The sequence below is a fragment of the Schistocerca serialis genome, chromosome 6 (assembly GCF_023864345.2).
Source record: "Schistocerca serialis cubense isolate TAMUIC-IGC-003099 chromosome 6, iqSchSeri2.2, whole genome shotgun sequence".
Lineage (NCBI taxonomy): Eukaryota > Metazoa > Arthropoda > Insecta > Orthoptera > Acrididae > Schistocerca > Schistocerca serialis.
The window spans coordinates 480,527,855-480,548,167 of NC_064643.1; the positions used below are offsets into that span (position 1 = coordinate 480,527,855).

At 42.3% G+C, this 20,313-nt stretch overlaps 1 protein-coding gene across 1 annotated transcript in view; it reads right to left on the minus strand.

The window, feature by feature from the left end:
* LOC126484315 (vacuolar fusion protein MON1 homolog A) overlaps window positions 1-20,313 on the minus strand; it is a 110,018-nt gene that overhangs the window by 24,822 nt on the left and 64,883 nt on the right. The window contains exon 6 of the mRNA XM_050107752.1: window positions 18,324-18,444. Coding sequence (XP_049963709.1) covers window positions 18,324-18,444 — 121 coding nt within the window. The remainder of the gene's footprint in view (window positions 1-18,323; window positions 18,445-20,313) is intronic.

A 20,313-nucleotide genomic window follows, 5' to 3' on the forward strand; every position in this document is an offset into this window, starting at 1 on the left:
GACAACACAACCACACAGTCCCTGGGCAGAGAAAATCCCTAACCCAGCCAGGAATTGAACCCGAGACCCCCGTGATTCAGAGGCACCGACGGTAGCCACTAGACCACAAGCTGCGGACTCTACTTGACGAAGATACATTCCACTACTCACATAGCGAAATAATAATATATGTGACTGAGTACGTTAATTTGTACTTTCAGTTGATGTTTATGTTGCTCACAGTACAACATAATGTAAAATTTACAAAGATCATGCATACTTCATTAGAGAAATGCAGTGAGTTTCTTCTAAATGAATTTTGTATTGTATAGTTCAGTCTTAACTCATACTAAAAATTTCACTATGCTAAAATGTTCACATTTGAATTGCTACAGGTGTGTAAGACAAAAATTAAAGTTGCAAACAAAAAAGAGTGTGAGTAGTTTGCTTTTATACACCAGAAGAAATTATGCACTGCCACAATGCACTCTATCTGCCAACAGCCCTCCACTCCTTACCCACCACCTCATTCCTTGTACAATTCAGCAACCATGTTCTTACAAGAACTATGTCTCCTTTAATGGGAAGATAAATTTCCACAATACTGGCATGGGAACCTGCGTGGCACCCTTATACGACAACGTTTTTTAGGGACATCTAGAGGAAATCTTAAAAGTCACCCAAGATCCTAAATCCTGTGTATGATTCAGAATCACTGATGATGCCTTCATGATCTGGACTCTGCACTCAGACCATCATTCCTCCACAGCCTCAACCCCTTCTCTATGGTAGACACTGTACCACTTTCACCTCTACAGCGGCATTCCATTAATCTGTATCCACAGTGGTCTCCTGTTCCCCTTTTCTCTTACACCCCATCACCTCTTCTCCTCCCACCCCACTTCTCCATTCCATTGTGTGCCACACAAAACTATCCTTGCCTACAAAGAACAGGTTCGCTAGTGGCCCATTCCTGCCCTGCTCTCTTGACAAATCTCCTTCCCAGCCTTGAACTGCCCATTTCACAACCCCTCCCTTCCCCAGTCTTCCTTTTTGTTTCTCTCATCTATTCCACTTGTTTTGTGCCTTATCCCAACTGGGCTGCAGCATCAGAGCACTGTAACTGGCTGGGACCATATAGACGTATGGGTTAGTCCAGTTTGGAAAAGGGAACTGTCTGAAATTGTAGCATCAGTTTCAGTTTCATTTAAGTGGACGCTGACTGTTGTATTTATCAACAATACATCGATGGAAAAAAATTGCAACACCAAAAAATAATTAAAGTAGAGTACAGAAATTTTGTGAATACATTTGTCTAGGTAACAATGTAATGAAAACAATAGTTGCCTCTCACCATGTAGTGGAGATGCTGAGTCGCAGAAAAGCACACCGAAAAGACTGTCGGAAAGTTATCTTTTGGCTAACGACATCTTTGTCAAAAATAGACTACACACACACACACACACACACACACACACACACACTCACACTCACACACTATTTTTGACAAAGGCCTTGTTGGTAACTTTCCGACAGTCTTTTTGGTGTGCCCTCTGTGACTCAGCATCTCCACTATATGGTGAGTAGCAACTATCCTTTTCATTATATTGTTACATTCAATCCTGAATTTTCCATTGTTTGAATTTTTCTATGTAGCATATTTAAGGGATTACATTGCAAGATCACGTGTTAATGTAACCACAAGGTCAGTCACTGCAAATGTGAAAATCTGCTACATTAATAACCAGTGTAACCACCAGAATGTCGGATGCACGTATGAAAATGTGCATGCACTATGTTGTATAGGCAGTGATTGTCAGTTTGTGGGATGGAGTTTCATGTCTGTTGCAAATGATGCTAGAGTTGTCATCTGATGATGACCTGTATGTGCTCGATTGGAGACAGATCTGGTGACCAAGAACCCCATGGCAACATGTCGACACCCTGTAGAGCTTGTTGGATTACAACAGCAGTATGTGTGCAAGCATTATCTTTGGAACACACCCTCTTGAATACTGTTCATGAATTGTGGCACAACACAACCAAGAGAGTTCTGCTGTCATACGATATGGCAGCCAAGACGATAACTCCAGGTGTAGGTCCAGTGTGTCTAGCATGCAGACATGTTGCAGGTCCTCAACTGGACTCCTCCCAATCAACATGTGGTCATAACTGGCACCAAGGCCGAACCAGCTTTCATCAAGAAACACAACAGATTTCCACCCTGCCCTCAAATATACTCTCACTTAACACCACTGAAGTCACGAATAGTTGTCATTTGGGGTTAGCGGAATGCTCGCTACACGACATCTGGCTCAGAGCTGCCCCTGAAGTAACCCATTTTTAATAGTTAATTGTGTCACTGTGGAGCCAACTGCCGATCACATTGTTGCTGCAGATGCAGTATGATGCAACAGAGCCCCAAGTTGAACATGATAGTCTTTTGTCTTAGTAGTGCCACGTGGCCATCCAGAGCCCTGTCTTCTTGCGACCATACTTTCCCGTGACCACCGCTGCCAGCAATTATGTATGTGACTAGATTCCTGCAAAATCTTTCTACAATATCACAGAAAGAACATCCTGCTTCTCACAGCCCTATTTCACGACCTCTTTCAAACTCGGTGATGTCTTGATGATGGCATCTTTGTCACCTTAAAGCATTCTTGACTAATGATAACTTACTAAGTTCAATTACCATGGTAAGTGACACTCACCAACGTTACAGCGTGTATTTAAAGCAAACCTGATTTGCATCCCCATAGTGGTGCTACTAGCACCAATCTTATGCAAATGCTGCGAAATTTGAGCAGACATCATCTTTCAGATGTAGAAACACATCTACCAACTATTGTTTATGTCACACTACTACTTCTTGGTGCTGCAATTTTTTTTCCATCAGTGTACAATGCATAGTTACCTTTACTACTTCTGTCATTTGTATTTAACCTTGTATTTGGCATTGCTGTAAGTAAAACAGGAAACTATACCCAAGACACTTGAAGAACATAGGTTTTTGATGTAATCAAATAATGAAGAAAGTACTTGGGGTATACATCAAATCAGTTGCACCCATCATCAACTAGTTCAGGGATAATTAGGGATGTAGTGCTGTCATGGAATTGTGCAGTGAGAGAGAGAGAGAGAGAGAGAGAGAGTTCATATAAATAACTGCTGCGCTGCCTTGCAGAGATGGAACAAACATTTCACACTAACATGTGGCTATCATTCATCAGAAATACATCACATTGAAACACTATAAAAAATGAGAAAATAGTAATAATCAAGAATATGCTGCACAAAGATTGATGGAATAGATGGGATTGGGCAGGTTGAAATCTCGACGGACGAGTTGTTAACACATAGTATTTCAAAGATCCTACTACAGCCATCAAATAATATACCAAGTATAGATCCTAATACAATTGAAGAGACAGGAATATGTACGCAACATTACTTTGTATTAAAATACAATATCATTAAACCAAAGACACTGTGCATATTCTTTCAGTTATATGTAGGGTATTAGTACACCACTAGGATCAAAATAAATGAATGAATAAATAAATAAAATAAAAAATTAAAGAACCTTCACTAACATTTTTGCTCTTCAGGTTACAATGGAAGTTATTTAATGTCTGTTACCCACGCACATTCATTATTAACAGATATGCGTAAACACTCCTTCATTCTTACACTGTTCTGGTTACTATTTTCTAATTTTACTGATTGAATGGTCTAATACAATGGTACATGTAAAATGACTTTGGTATAGAAAGATTTTTTTTGCCTATTCATAGCATTACTTTTGGCTCTGTACCACTCTTTAGTTTTTGCAAACATTATTTGTGTGCACGCCAAAGGAACACTGTACTGCATGCAGGTCATATGGTATTTATTTTCGAAGTATGGCCCTATTTTGTACTGCTATGGCAGAGTCAGTTGGTGTGCTCAACGTCCACCTCGCACTTTATATGTTTTTATGACTGATGGCTTACATATGCAGTTACTGTTGAGTCCATTTTCCATTCTATAGGGCTTTATGATGGATAGGTTACATACCCAGCTACTTTTACACAATCTGATGATGCCGCAAAAGCGTTAAACCCATCACTGGTATTAAATAATTTCACAACCGGGACTGTTTTCATTCTAAAACTTTTCTACACATTTGTGATAAGGCATAATTTTGTCATATCGTTCATGGTGTACTATAACATACACGAAACACAAACATATTGACAAATTTCCTCTCTTGAGCTATTACCTAACTCCCATGTATCAGATTTACTTGTGAATGGGGCAATTAATAACAAAAATAATGAATAAAAATATTTTTTGAAATACCAAACGATTATATTTTTTTTACATTTATGACATGTTAGTACTACCGCACTACAGAAATATAAAATTACATAAATAGTGATTTTGGACAACACATTTTTTCCACTGCAGTTTTACTTTGAACTATCTTACATAGAATTTGATTTTGAACTGGAACATATGAGAATGAAACAATTTGTCTCAAAGCCTAGGTAAAGATTAAGTATCCTCAAACTGAAGAATGGTGTAAACACTTCGGTGATTTCCTAAGCAGGGCCCTACTGGGGGCTGCATGCCCTTGCCTTCCTCTATCCTTCAAATTGACTTGCCAAGTCAATTACACTGACACCCAGCCTCTATCAAAAGTTGTAAGAAGACAGCTCGCAGTTCTTTCAACATGAAAATCTGCCTGCCCATTCAGTTTGTTAGTAGTGTACAATAAGGTATATGAAACATGCCCACACCCATATATTTCCTACCTTGAGGTATTGCCTACATCTCATGTTTGGCAGTTTCTTGCCAAAAGCATGTGATTGTCCTGTACCACCCAACTTATTCACTACACTTCATCCTACGTGACTTTATTGCTTCTGCAGTTAAAATCAGTGCTGAAAGGACATCATTTCAACACTAATGATGATATTATGGGGTTACTTATCACCGACATGGGAAAAAAAACTTTCCAGGTTACATGGAAAGGCAGGACCATCATTGTGACAAGTGTGTGAATATACTGATCACCATATTTTACGGACTATAAGACGCACTTTTTCTTCGAAAAATTGGCTCCAAAACTCAGGTCCATCTTATACTTGAAATTAATATAAAAATGTCCCTTGTTTGATTTAAAATTCCCGCCAGTCTTAAAAATGGCCATATACTCAATGCCACAGGAAACCTCTCTCTCTGGTAACATTGGATTCAAAAGGCAGCAGCAGTGCACAAATGTGACGAACACAAGTTGCAGGGATTCAAAAGCTTGCTAACACTGTCTCCCTCCCACACTGACGTCAAAAACCGAGAACACTGTCTAGCCTACGATGTATAATTGCGATATACGGTGCCAGCGAAATTGAATTGAAAGTGATTTGTGTTTTTGGCAACAGTACAATATTTTTGTTAGTAGCTAGTTTTGTAATGGAAAAAAATAAAAGGTATTCATACGAAGCAGGTTATAAATTGAAAGTAATAGCATATGGAGAAGAACATGGAAACACTGCAGCCGAGCAGCGTTTCAGTCCTCCACCAACAGAAAAAAAATCATTCACAATTGGCAGGCTAGTAGAGAAGAACTGACCAGAAAAAAAGAGGAAGACTGAAGGTGCAAATAGAGGACTGAACGCAAAATTGCCAAGAAGATGATGCATTTTAATGGATTCAAGGACACCATCAAAGTGGCACTGGAATTAATACAAAAACGATTCAAATACATGTTTGTAAGCCAGTGCTATAGTGGTAGTTGACACACTTTAAGGGTGAAGTTAGTTGATGCTACAAGTTTATGAAGCATTATGGGCTTCATATGTGAACCAAAACAAAATATTTCAGAAACTGCCACAAGAACATGAAGAGAAAATATTATCTTTCCATTGGTTTATTATTCAACATCGAAAGAAAACCGGTGTGCAGCTAAGCCAAGTGGCGAATATGGACAAAATTCCTCTGAAATTTGATGTGCCAAGTAACAGAACTGTTTCTATGAAAGGTGCTAAAATTGTAACTATAAAAACAAGTGGACATGACAAAATGCACTACACTGTTGCCCTTTCATGCTGCACTGACAGCAGTAAACTTAATCCAATGATCATTTTCAAGTGCAAAACAATGCCAAAACCTGAAATACTGCCAGCGGTGGCGTTCACATACATGAATAGGGTTGTATGGACGAGGCTCATAAGAAATTATGAGTTAACAGAGTGTGGGAGAGAAGAGTTCTCTTCATATGCTACATCAGTTTAACAGTCATTTGAAAAAATCTGTGGAACAGAAATTGAGGCAGGGAAATACAGAGCTTGCTATTATTCTGGGAGGACTTATTTTACAATTGAAGCCTTAATAAATAAGCCATTTCATGTGTATATGAGACAAGCATGGAACAAGTGGATGATAGATGAAACCCAACATCAGTTCATGAAAAATAAGCTTTTGGTCAACAAGGCTTACATCAAAAACAAACACACACACGACCAGCCTCTGTTGGCTGAAGCCAGACTAGCAGCAGTAGCAGTGTATGATAGGACAGGCAACTGGGTGGGTTAAGGAGGAGGCTGGGGCAGAGGGGAGGGGGAGAGATAGCAGGGTAGGGGTGGATGACATTAAAGTGCAGCTGGGGACTGTGTACGGATGAACTGGATAGAGGGTAGGGCAGCTAAGTGCAGTCGGGACATTAGACAGAAGGCGGAGGAGGCAGGGGGGGCGGGGGATGGGGGGGGGGGGGGGAGATAGCAGAAAAGGGCAGAAGCAAAAAGACAGGGTGCATTGATGGAATAGAAGGCCGGGCAATGCCAGAATGTGAACAGGGAAGGTCTAGATGGGTGAGGACAATGACCAACAAAGGTTGAGATCAGGAGGGTTATAGAAACCTAAGATATATTGCAGGGAGAGTTCCCATCTGCACAATTCAGGAAAGCTGGTGTTGTTGGGAAGGATCCATATTAAGGCACAGGATGTGAAGCAGTCACTGAAATGAGGAACATAGTGTTGAGAAGTGTGGTCAGCAACAGGATGGTACAGTTATTTCTTGGCCAGAGTTTGTCGGTGGCCATTCATGCAGACAGACAGCTTGTTTGTTGTCATACCCACATAGAACGCAGCACAGTTGTTGTAGATTAGCTTGTAGATCACATGTCTGGTTTCACAGGTAGCTCTGTCTTTGATGAGATAGGTGATGGTTGTGACCAGACTGGAGTAATAGGTGGTGGAAGGATGTATGGGACAGGTATTGCATCTAGGTCTATTACAGTGATATGAGCCATGAGGCAAGGTGTTAGGAGCAGGGACTGCTTAGGCATGGGCGAGGATATTATGTAGGTTGGATGGACGGCAGAATATCACTGTCGGTGGGAGGGAAGAACAGTGGACAGGGTATTTCTCGTTTCAGAGCATGACAAGATGTAGTCAAAACCCTGACGGAGAATAATTCAGTTGCTCCAGTCCTGGGTGGTACAGAGTTATGAGGGGAATGCTCATCTGTGGCCAGATGGTGGAACTTTGGGACATGGTGGGTGGCTAGAAAAATAAGATATGGGAGATTTGTTTTTGTAGAAGGTTGGGAGGGTAATTAGAGTCTGTGCAGGCCTCCGTGAGACCCTCGGTGTAGTTTGAGACAAACCACTCATCACTGCAGATGCATTGGCCATGGGTGGCTAGGCTGTATGGAAGGGACTTCTTGGTATGGAACAGGTGGCAGCTGTTGAAGTGGAGAAATTGCTGGTGGTTGGTAGGTCTGATATGGACAGAGATACTGATGCAGCGATCTTTGAGGTGGAGGTCAACATCTAGGAAGGTGGCTCGTTGGGTTGAGTAGGACCCAGTGAAGCAAATGTGGAATAAGGTGTTGAGATTTTGGAGGAATGTGGATAGGGTGTCCTCACCTTCTGTCCAGATCATGAAGATGTCTTCAATGAATCTGAAACAGGTGAGGGGTTTAGGATTCTGGGCATTTAGGAAGGATTCCTCTAGATAGCCGATGAACAGGTTGTCACAGGACGGTGCCATGCGGATGCCCACAGCCATACCCCAGATTTGTTTGTAGGTAATGCCTTCAATGGAAAAGTAATTGTAGGTGAAGATATATTTTGATCATGGTGACTAAGAAGGAGGTTGTTGGTTTGGAATCCATCGGGTGTTGGAAAACGTAATGTCTAATAGAGGTAAGTCCATGGGCATTAGGTATGTTACTATAAAGTAAGATTGCATCAACTGTGACGAGCAGGCACCATGTGGTAAACAAACAGGAACTGTGGAGAGTCAGTGGACGAAATGGTTGGTATCTTTTATATAGGAAGGTAGGTACAGGTAACAGGCTGAAGGTGTTGGTCTATGACAGCAGAGATTCTCTCAGTGGGGGCACAGAAACTGGCCATAATGGGGCATCCTAAGTGGTTGGGTTTATGGACTCTACGAAGCATGTAGAAGGTAGGAGTGCAGAGAGTGGTAGGTGTAAGGAGAGAGATGGACCCCGGGGAGAGGTTCTGGGATGTGCTTAAGGATTTGAGGAGAGATCCTGCGGTATTTCTGGAATGGGGTCACTGTGGAAGGATTAGTAGGTGGATGTATCTGACAGCTGGTGGAGTCCTTCTGCCAGGTAATCTTTGCGATTCAAATCATCAGTGGTGGAGCCTATGTCTGCAAGTATGATTATAAGGCGGGATGAGTTTTTAGGTGAAGGACTGCAGTTTTTTCTGTGGATGTAAGGTTTGTTTGCTTGTTGAGGCATTTGGGGAATGATTGCGGGGCAAGGCTTGAGGTCAAGAAATTCTGCAAAGTTAACAGGGCGTAATTTGTGGGCAGTGGGGATGGTTCACGGTTGGATGGGGGAATGAACTGAGTCAGGCAGTGTTCAACATTGGCCTTTGGTTGAGCCTGATTGATAGGGTTGGTGGCGAAAAAGTATTTCCACTGTAAGGAGTGGGAGAAGGAGAGAAGGTCTTTAACAAGTTCTGCACGATTGAATTTGGGGGTGGGGCAAAAGGTGAGATCTTTGGAATGGACTGATATTTCTGTGAGGCTAAGGCTTTTGGAGGAAAGACTCATGACAGTGTCGGGTCTGTTTAAGTTCCAGGTTATGTGTGGTGGTGGGATGGAGTTTTGGAGGATTTGGTAAATGTAGTAGGTCTGTCAGACAAGGTTTGTCAGCTATGAGGGGATGCGTGTGAAGTTTGGAAGCTGTTGTAGAGGTGGTGGACAATTGTACTCCAAGTGGAGAGTAGGATGTAAGCAGGGTGGAGAGTTTTTAGTGGTGGCATTGTACATGTCGCTCTAGTTCTTGGAAGGCAAGAATTTCAATGTGTGTTAGGGGTTCCACGTATTTAAGATTGCACAGCAGGAGAATATGGATAGAGAGAAGGTATTGCAAGGTGGTTTGGGCTTGACTGATAAGGTTTTGCAGGACTATGTTAGTGAGGGCTAAGGATGTGCGGACTCTGAACCGATGGAGGTCATTGTTACATTCCTTCCCAGATTTTCCATTGTTTCATTTTGCCTGGTTTTCTTCCATCCTAAACGACTGCTGTTTTCCTTTGTTTCTATTTTCTAATGCATTACTATACTCTACATCCGTCCTTTTTCTTCTTTCCTGTGTTTCTCTTGTCATATTACAAACCACACTGCATGCTCTGCTTAAGAACTGCACTTATCAACCATCTAGGTCGCGCGAAACAGACAGCTGCAAGACGACGACATCGTTGGTGCATGTACCACATTATCTCTGCTGATATCATTAATCCTATATCCTCAAATTGATCACTGTCCGTGCTTCACTCTTCCACATTTTCGCATGTAATTTCCTGCATCTTTCCTGTGCCACACGATCTTATATCTCATCCCACCAATACCTCCTCAACCCCCACTTCTTCGTTCAGTCCCAGTTCACACCTACTAATTTCACTTATTGCAGTCACATTTGCCGTCCCCCTTATTCACAGTTATCCACCCTCAGACCTACAACCCATAGTAAAATTTTTTTCCTATTAATTTTTTTTTTTTGTCTCATTGTGACTTCATGCCAATCTAGTAGGTTTTTGCCTTCCACTATCATTATACTTCCATAAATGTCATCTTGTTTGCTCTTATTTGATCCTTTTCGTGATTTTTCCTATGTTCCGCATTTTTGCAAAATGTTTTGGATGTAATTCTATGTTATTTACATAGTTTTTTGCGTTTTTCCACCACCATGGATCCTTGCTTCCTTCACCTGCATTCTTATCCCTACCCAAACCAATGCCAGATAGTGTTCCTGTGTTGTTGCTTGGTTCATGGAATCCCCCTAAATGGCCTTACCATCAAATTACCCATCTCCGGCTGCCTTCCTTCCTTCCACAATGAACTCCATCTGTTCCGATACCACCAATACTTAAACCTCACCAAGATAGTGCTGCAAAACCATACACTCAAGTCCAAACCACCTTGCAATACCTTCTCTCTATCCATAAAATTCTCTTCTTATGCAATCCCACATACCTGGAATTCATAACACACACTGAAACTCTTGCCCTCCAGGAACGAGAGAAACGTGCTCAATGCCACCTCAAAAAACTCTCCACCCTGCTCACATTCTACTCCCGCCTTGGAGTACCTCTGTCCACCACCTCTAGAACAACCTCCAAACCTCCTCCATGTGATTGGGAGCTCCAGCGTTAGGCAGGTGATGGAGCCCCTTAGGGAAATAGCAGAAAGGTCGGGGAAGAAGGCCAGTGTTCACTCTCTCTGCTTGCCTGGGGTGGGGGGTGGGCGCTCATCCGAGATGTGGAGGAGGCCCTGTCGGCAGCAATAGAGAGCACTGGGTGCACCCGACTGCAAATTGTTGCTCATGTCAGTACCAATGACTCCTGCCATCTGGGTTCAGAGGTCATCCTCAGTTCATACAGGCGGTTGGCAGAGTTGGTGAAGGCAGAAAGCCTTACTCGCAGGGTGGAATCTGAGCTAACTGTTTGTAGTATCGTTCCCAGAACCGATCGCGGTCTTCTGGTTTGGAGCCAAGTGGAAGGCTTAAACCAGAGGCTCAGACGATTCTGCAGAGATCTGGGGTGCAAATTTCTCGACCTCCGCTATCGGGTGGAGAAATGTAGGGTCCCCCTGAATAGGTCAGGTGTGCACTACACGCAGGAAGCGGCTACAAGGGTAACTGAGTACGTGTGGAGTGCACATGCGGATTTTTTAGGTTAGAGAATTCCCTCCCTAGGCCCAACAAGACGCCTCCTGAGACGCGACAAGGTAGTAGTAGGCAAAACAAGGTGGTAGTAGGCAAAACGCAACAGGGAATAACAATACTAATGTGGTAATAGTAAACTGCAAGAGTGTCTATAGAAAGGTCCCAGAACTGCTCTCATTAATAAATGGTCACAACGCCCACATAGTACTACGGACAGAAAGTTGGCTGAAACCAGATGTAAACAGCAATGAAATTCTAAACTCAGATTGGAATGTATACCGCAGAGACAGGCTGGACAGTGAAGGGAGAGGCGTGTTTATAGTGATAAAAAGTGCAATAGTATCAAAGGAAATTGACGGAGATCCGAAATGTGAAATAATTTGGGTGAAGGTCGTGGTTAAAGCAGGCTCAAACATGGTAATTGGATGATTCTATAGGCCCCCTGGATCAGCAGCTGTTGTGGCAGAGCACCTGAAGGAAAATTTGGAAAATATTTCGAGTAGATTTCACGACCGTGTTATAGTTCTGGGTGGAGATTTTAATTTGCCAGATATAGACTGGGAGACTCAAATGTTTATAACGGGTGGCAGGGACAAAGAATCCAGTGAAATACTTTTAGGTGCATTTTCTGAAAACTACCTTGAGCAGTTAAACAGAGAACCGACTCGTGGCAATAACATATTAGACCTTCTGGTGACAAACAGACCCAAACCATTTGAAACAGTTAACGCAGAACAGGGAATAAGCGATCATAAAGCGGTTACTGCATCGATGATTTCAGCCGTAAATAGAAATATTAAAAAAGGTAGGAAGATTTTTCTGTTTAGCAAAAGTGACAAAAAGCAGATTTCAGAGTACTTGATGGCTCAACACAAAAGTTTTGTCTCAAGTACAGACAGTGTCGAGGATCAGTGGACACAGTTCAAAACCATCGTACATATGCATTAGATGAGTATGTGCCAAGCAAGATCGTAAGAGATGGAAAAGAGCCACCGTGGTACAACAACTGAGTTAGAAAACTGCTGCGAAAGCAAAGGGAACTTCACAGCAAACATAATCGTAGCCAAAGCCTTGCAGACAAACAAAAATTATGCGAAGCGAAATGTAGTGTGAGGAGAGCTATGCGAGAGGCATTCAATGAATTCGAAAGTAAAGTTCTATGTACTGACTTGGCAGAAAATCCTAAGAAATGTTGGTCTTACGTCAAAGCAGTAAGTGGATCAAAACAAAATGTCCAGACACTCTGTGACCAGTATGGCACTGAAACAGAGGATGACAGACTAAAGGCCGAAATATTAAATGACTTTTTCCAAAGCTGTTTCACAGAGCAAGACTGCACTGTAGTTCCTTCTCTAGATTGCTGCACAGATGACAAAATGGTAGATATCTAAATATATGACAGAGGGATAGAAAAACAATTAAAATCACTCAAAAGAGGAAAGGCCGCTGGAGCTGATGGGATATCAGTTCGATTTTACACAGAGTACGCAAAGGAACTTGCCCCACTTCTTGTAGTGGTGTACCGTAGGTCTCTAGAAGAGCGTAGCGTTCCAAAGAATTGGAAAAGGGCACAGGTCATCCCCATTTTCAAGAAGGGATGTCAAACAGATGTGCAGAAACTATAGACCTATATATCTAACGTTGATCAGTTGTAGAATTTTGGAACACATATTATGTTCGAGTATAATGACTTTTCTGGAGACTAGAAATCTACTCTGTAGGAATCAACATGGGTTTTGAAAAAGATGATCGTATGAAACCCAGCTCGTGCTATTCGTCCATGAGACTCAGAGGGCCATAGACACGGGTTCCCAGGTAGATGCCGGGTTTCTTGACTTCCCCAAGGTGTTCTATGCCGTTCCCCACAGTCTTTTAATGAACAAAGTAAGAGCATTTGGACTATCAGACCAATTGTGTGATTGGATTGAAGAGTTCCTAGATAACAGAACACAGCATGTCATTCTCAATGGAGAGAAGTCTTCCGAAGTAAGAGTGATTTTAGGTGTGCCGCAGGGGAGTGTCGTAGGACCTTTGCTATTCACAACATACATAAATACCTTGTGGATAACATCGGAAGTTCACTGAGGCTTTTTGCAGATGATGCTGTAGTATATTGAGAGGTAACAACGGAAAATTGTACTGAAATGCAGGAGGATCTGCAACGAACTGACGCATGGTGCAGGGAATGGCAATTCAATCTCAATGTAGACAAGTGTAATGTGCTGCGAATACACAGAAAGAAAGCTCCTTTATCATTTAGCTACAATATAGCAGGTCAGCAACTGGAAGCAGTTAATTCCATAAATTATCTCGGAGTAGGCATTAGGAGTGATTTAAAATGGAATGATCATATAAAGTTGATCGTCAGTAAAGCAGATGCCAGACTGAGATTCATTGGAAGAATCCTAAGGAAATGCAATCTGAAAGCAGAGGAACTAGGTAACAGTACACTTGTTCACCCACTGCTTGAATGTTGCTCACCAGTGTGGGATCCATACCAGATAGGGCTGATAGACGAGATAGTGAAGATCCAACTGACAGCAGCGCGCTTCGTTACGGGATCATTTAGTAATCACAAAAGCGTTACGGAGATGATAGATAAACTCCAGTGGAAGACCCTGCAGGAGAGACGCTCAGCAGCTCGGTATGGGCTTTTGTTGAAGTTTCGAGAACATACCTTCACTGAGGAGTCAAGCAGTATATTGCTCCCTCCTACGTATATCTCGCGAAGAGACCATGACGATAAAATCAGAGAGATTAGAGCCCACACAGATGCATACCAACAATCTTTCTTTCCACGAACAATACGAGACTGGAATAGGAGGGAGAACCAATAGAGGTACTCAAAGTACCCTCCGCCACACACTGTCAGGTGGCCTGCGGAGTATGGATGTAGATGTAGATGTAGATGCAGATGTACCCTCATAGCTGACAAACCCACAAACCCTGTCTCTCAGACCTACTAGATTTACCCCATCCTCCAAAACTCCCTCCCACCATCACACAGAATTCACACCCTAAACAGACCCAAAACACAGTCGTGGACCTTTCCTCAAAAAACCTTAGCGCTGCAGAAACATCAGTCCTTCCCAAAGGCCTCACCTTTTGCCCCACCCCAAAATTCAATCATGCAGAACTTGTTAAAGACCTTCTCTCCTTCTCCCACTCCCTACAGTGGAAATACTTTTTCACCATCAACCCAATAAATCAGACTCAACCAAAGACCAATGTTGAACCCTGTCTGTCTTAGTTCATTCCTCCATCCAAGCGTGGTTCACCGCCACTGTCTACAAATTACCCTCTGTTAACTTTCCAGAATGCCTTAACCTCGAGCCTTGCCTCACCATCATTCCCCAAATCACTCAACATGCAAACAAACCTTACATCTGCAGAAAGAAACCTTACATCTGCAGAAAGAACCACAGTCCACCACCCAAAACCTTATCCCGACCTTATAAACGTACCTGCTGACAAACACTCCACCACTGTTGTTCTGATCACAAGGATTACCTGGCAGAAGGAATCCCCCAGTTATCAGATACAGCAACCTACCAACCTTCCCACAGTGACCCAATTCCAGAAATCCACCAGGATCTCTCCTCAAATCCTTAAGCACATCCAACACCTTATCCCACATTCAGTTCACCTGGTCCAACTCAACCCAACCAACCAACCACCTTCCTAGATGTTGACCTCCACCTCACCTCAAAGATGGCTGCATCAGTATCTCTGTCCATATTAAACCTATCAACCACCAGTAAGACGTCCACTTCAACAGCTGCCACCCGTTTCATACCAAGAAGTCCCTTGCATACAGCCATCCATGACCATCGCATCTATATTTACAAGCAGTCCCTCTCGAGATATACTGAGGGTCTCACTGAGGCCTTTGCAGATTGTAATTACCCTTTCAACCTTGTACAAAAACTAATCTCCCGTGCCTTATCTTTCCAGTCACCCACCAACATCCAAAGTTCCACCATCTGCCCACAGACGAGCATACCCCTTGTAACTCTGTACCACCCAGGACTGGAGCAACTTAATTACATTATCCGCCAGGGTTTTGACTACCTCTCGTCATGCTCTGAAATGAGAAAAGTCCTCTGCCCACTGTTCTTCCCCCCACCCCCCCACCCCCCTTGGCCCCACGGTGGTATTCCACTCGTCCACCCAACCTATGCAATATCCTCATCCGTCCCTATACAACCCCTGCTCCCAACCCCTTGCCTAATGCCTCATATCCCTGTAATAGATCTAGATGCAAGACATGTCTCATACATCCTTCCACCACCACTATCTCCAGTCCATTCACAAACATCACCTATCTCAAAGACAGGGCTACCTATGAAACCAGACATATGATCTACAAGCTAAGGTGCAACCACTGTGGTGCATTCTATGTGAGCTTGACAACCAACAAGCTGTCAGTCCGCTTGAATGGCCACCGAGAAACTGTGGCCAATAAACAACTGGACCACCCTGTTGCTGAGCATGCCACCCAACACAAAGTTCTTCGTTTCCATGACTGCTCCACATCCTGTGCCATAATGTGGATTCTTCCCACCAACACCACCTTTTCTGAATTGTGCAGATGAGAACTCTCCTTGCAATAAATCTTATGTTTCCATAACCCTCCTGGCCTCAACCTCCGTTAGTCTTTGTCCTCACCCATCTAGCCCTGTCCCTATTCCCATTCCAGCACTACACAACCCTCTATTCCCCCAACATACCCAATCTTTTTGCTTCTCCCCTTTTCGCTATCTGCCCTCTCTCCCTCACTTTCTGTCTAACCTCTCAACTGCACCTAGCTGCCCTACCCTCTCTCCAGCTCATCACTGCACGCTCCAGCAGCACTCTACTGTCACCCACCCCTACCGTGCTATCCAAACCCCTCCCCGCCCCAGCCTCCTCCTTACCCCCACTCAGTTGCCTCTCCCATCATGTGCTGCTGCTGCTCCTCATAGTCTGGCTTCATGTGTGTGTGAGTTGCATTTGCTTGCTTGCTTGCTTGTGTGTGTGTGTGTGTGTGTGTGTGTGTGTGCGTGTGTGTGCGTGTGTGTGTGCGTGTGTGTGCGTGTGTGTGTGCGTGTGTGCGTGTGTGTGTGTGTGTCAGTGTGTGTGTATTTTTGACAAAGGCCTTGCTCACCTTTTGTGACAGTCTTTCTGTTGTGCCTATCTGTAACTCAGCATCTACGCTATATGGTCTACAATGAAACAAGTGTGTTAGTAGATAAAACAGTCATGGTGTAGAATGAGGGAAGGCATTATTGTTAAATCTTCCAAGAAGTGCCACAAGTAACACTCTCAACAGCAGTGAAGACCACCTTATATATGAAGAGGACAACGATGATGATGACGATGAGGAGGAGGAAAAAGAAGAACAAGAACAACAACAAGTATAAGTCCAGATGATGATTTTTAGGGATTTTACAGGTCAGTTCAGTTTCATAAACTAAGGGTTTTTTTTGTCTGGCTTTGCAATTTAATAATAAAAATGGTAAAAATGTTATTTAAAAAAAATTGCTTAAAAATTGAAGTGCGTCTATTAGCCTGTAAGATATGTTGCATTGAAAAAGACCAGTACTGAATATCTACGTTGAGTAAAAATACATTATTAAAAATGGTTAGTAATATTTCTGGTCAAACTTTGTAGTTATTTACCATTTGTTGTTGTAGATCAGGGGTCTCCAAACTACGGCCCGCAGGCCGAAACCGGCCCGCAAGGGCCAGCAAACCGGCCCGTGAGGGCCAGCAAACTGGCCCGCCTTAGCTGGCCGGACAACCCCGGTATCCGGCCCGCCAAATATTTGAGGTGGTACCTATACTGTCAACAATTGATTTTCGAGGCCTATCGTGACCAATACACTGCGACATTGGCTCTGGTACTCGCTACAAGACTACATAACTAAACTTATTGTTGCGCCGCTTGAAATAACAATGCATTGACATACTCTACCTCTGTTACATCTTGCAGTAATAGTGTTGCTAACAATGATTTTGAGACTTCGTTAACTTTGCAGGACGCTTTCGTGAAGAATGTGCAGTGACATACTTTTCAGTTGATGAAATTCACCAGAATAAAATACGCCAGAATTTCGGTCAGGTACGTCCACCAATCAAAATTACCTAATTAAATAAAAATCGTAGTTCGTTTCAGTGCTAGCTATTCCCACAACCTTAGATTTTTGCGATTTCATCTTTCCTTTAGCCTTACATTACGGTGATCATGGAGTGCTAGGGTGCTTTAATCCCACTAGGTAGATCTTGGCCCTTATGAATTCGTGGAGGAGTCAATGTGGCCCGCGGACTAAAAAGTTTGGAGACCGCTGTCGTAGATCATTGAACTACATCTACATCTACATTGATACTCCGCAAGCCACCCAACGGTGTGTGGCGGAGTATTGCTGAACTGTGGCTAATCCACACACTTTAAAACCTACAATTTTCAGTGGTGACTGACAGATGGGTTTTCTATTAATCAAGTTGGCTGTGTGAGCTAAAAGATGGAGAGTCACACATGCCAAACAACCAAGATCTAGACATGAACACATGCACTGATATTGTGCTTCTTTACGATTATGTGCCTGACTGTCGTGCCAATAGGCATTACAAGATCTTGCAAGATCCAACTCTCATGACACTCCAGACTATTTTATGCACTATAACAATGTGCAGTCACTCTTCCTACTGAACTTTCTTCAACTTATTCACGAGTGCTAATTGTAATAGCTGTTACTGTATTTCTTGACTTGCTCTTAGAATGTTTCACTTGAATACAGAACAAATATGAAAAATGTCATGCGAATGAAATAGTCAGTCTATTTTTTTATCCCATTACACAAATCTGTGGGAAATAATCTTACAATACCAACTGTTTTTACAGCTTTTTATTCAAAATTAGGATATTAATTTCTGCTCAGTACAAAACTGGTATATACGAAGTTCCAATAGTACATTTAGTGAAAACTGCCAAATTGAGAATGTATCTTTAATTACTGGCAAACATCAGAGAAACCGGAACAGCAGCACATTTGTCTAACACAATTATTACCAAATAATGATTATGTGGTTTCAGAATGTGGTTGCTTAAACTACAAACAATGGTTGCTTAAACTACAAACAATGAATAATCATCTGTCGCTTGAAAACTCACCTCAACTACTTTTTGTTTTGCTTCTGATAATGTAAAAAATACATCTCTGTCAACAGTGAGGAGTAACAGACAGGCCTGACAGTCTTCTGCTAGGTATGACACATGACCATGCAGAAAACCACTAGAAAGAAGAAAAACAAGGGAACACTATAAATGTACTGAAAACAAAAGATCAAAATTAATTTATGTTACATAACAATTTATTTTCACACTTCTATAAAAAATACAAGGTTTCATTCCTTTTCCCTCGTTTTTGTCTATGCCAATCACACTTTGGTCCCTAATCTTTCTGAAAGACGCTTGAACTTGCTGTAATATCTCAATGGAAAGTACAACATTCAGATTCTGACATATGTTCCTTTTACCTACAATGGTAAAAGATGAATAGGAAAAAACAGCAGAAAGTAAAGTTGTATACAAGATTACTCAGGGAGACACCTAGAAACTATAAAAATTAGTAATGGATGGTAGTTAATGTCGTTCACATGTTTCCTTCTCGTCTCCTCCAGTTAAAAGAAGGGTTAAAAAGTTTTTGGAAGCTTGACTGCTAATGATCATGTGGTCTATTTTCAATAAAACTCTTCTGGGCACACAACTGTATTAACATAGTTTACTGAGTGATACCGCAAGTGGCATTCATTATGGTGGTGTCATCACACCTAGTACATATGAAATACTTTCCTACTAGTATACACCACCCTAATGAGCTCCACTGCAACAGTGGCCAAAACATTTATCTATAAAAGAACTTGATGATGTGGTCACGCAAACTTGGAAATGTTTATTCCAATTGGCAAAGGTCTTGGAAGCCTGTGCTCATCTACGTACTTCTCATGCGCTTACTTTCCCACTAAATAAATTATGTGAAGCCATATCAAACAGTTCAGTTTAGCAACACAAATATAGATATAGAAGTGCAGCACATAAAAAAATGAAGAATTTAATTAATGGTCAAATACACTGCTTTACAAACAAGTGAAGCACCCAGAAGACATAGCCAAATGCCAATGCAACTTAATACACTTATACACAATTGGCTAGTATGTAAATGAATAGACAGGTAATTCTCTCTGACAAGGACAAAGGCCTCCAAACTACAATAGCACTGTTTGTGTTTTGTGTGGTTACCAGGCCTGGTAAGATATATAAGAGGAGTGAACAGCGTCAGATGTTGAGCATCACTGTGAAGGATGAAGAGGTCCCATGTAATCATCTCAGAGAGCGTCATTAGCACCTGACCGAGTTTAAAATGGGCCTTATAGTGGTTGTGCATTTGGCCTGCTGGTTGAATCTTGCAATATCCAGACTTGTGGGGCATTTGGCTCGGTGTTGGACTGCATGGGAACACAAGGGCAGGCATATATCGTCGTCAAAGGTCTAGGTGACGATGTCTGACCAAGCACAACGTGATCCAGCGGCAAACCCGTGAAGACTATTTACAACACATCCACTGGTAAAGCTTGAAGAGTCACACATCATAACCCCTTCACATGTGTGCCTGTCACCCGAGAACAAGTAATGAACTTCCTACAACATTCAGTGTCATCCTGCACCACTGATCAGAAGGTAGCAGGAGCTGGACTAGGGAATATGCCACGCACAAGACCAGCCCTTACTGCAGACCGATGAGTGACAGAGCAGCTGAGAATAGCTGGAGGGTCAGTGCAATGTGTACTGAATTAGTGTGCAGCTGATACATATTTGCTGCAGGTTGCTTAGCTTGTGTATGTAATTATACTACGTTAAAATTTTAAAATTGTATCAATGCTTGGGATATGGAATATAGGTTCACAACCTTGACATATTTTACCAACATTGGAGTTACAAAGGTGGGATGTATGGCCACAGTTTTCAAAAGGTTTACTGCTAAATTTTTCCCTATCACTCTGCTTTCAACTTGCTGTTGAATAAATGTGAAACTACTCTTTCCCATTTCTCTTTCAGTCCTGACAAGCACATCAAATCTTCTCATGGGATCACACATTTGTTA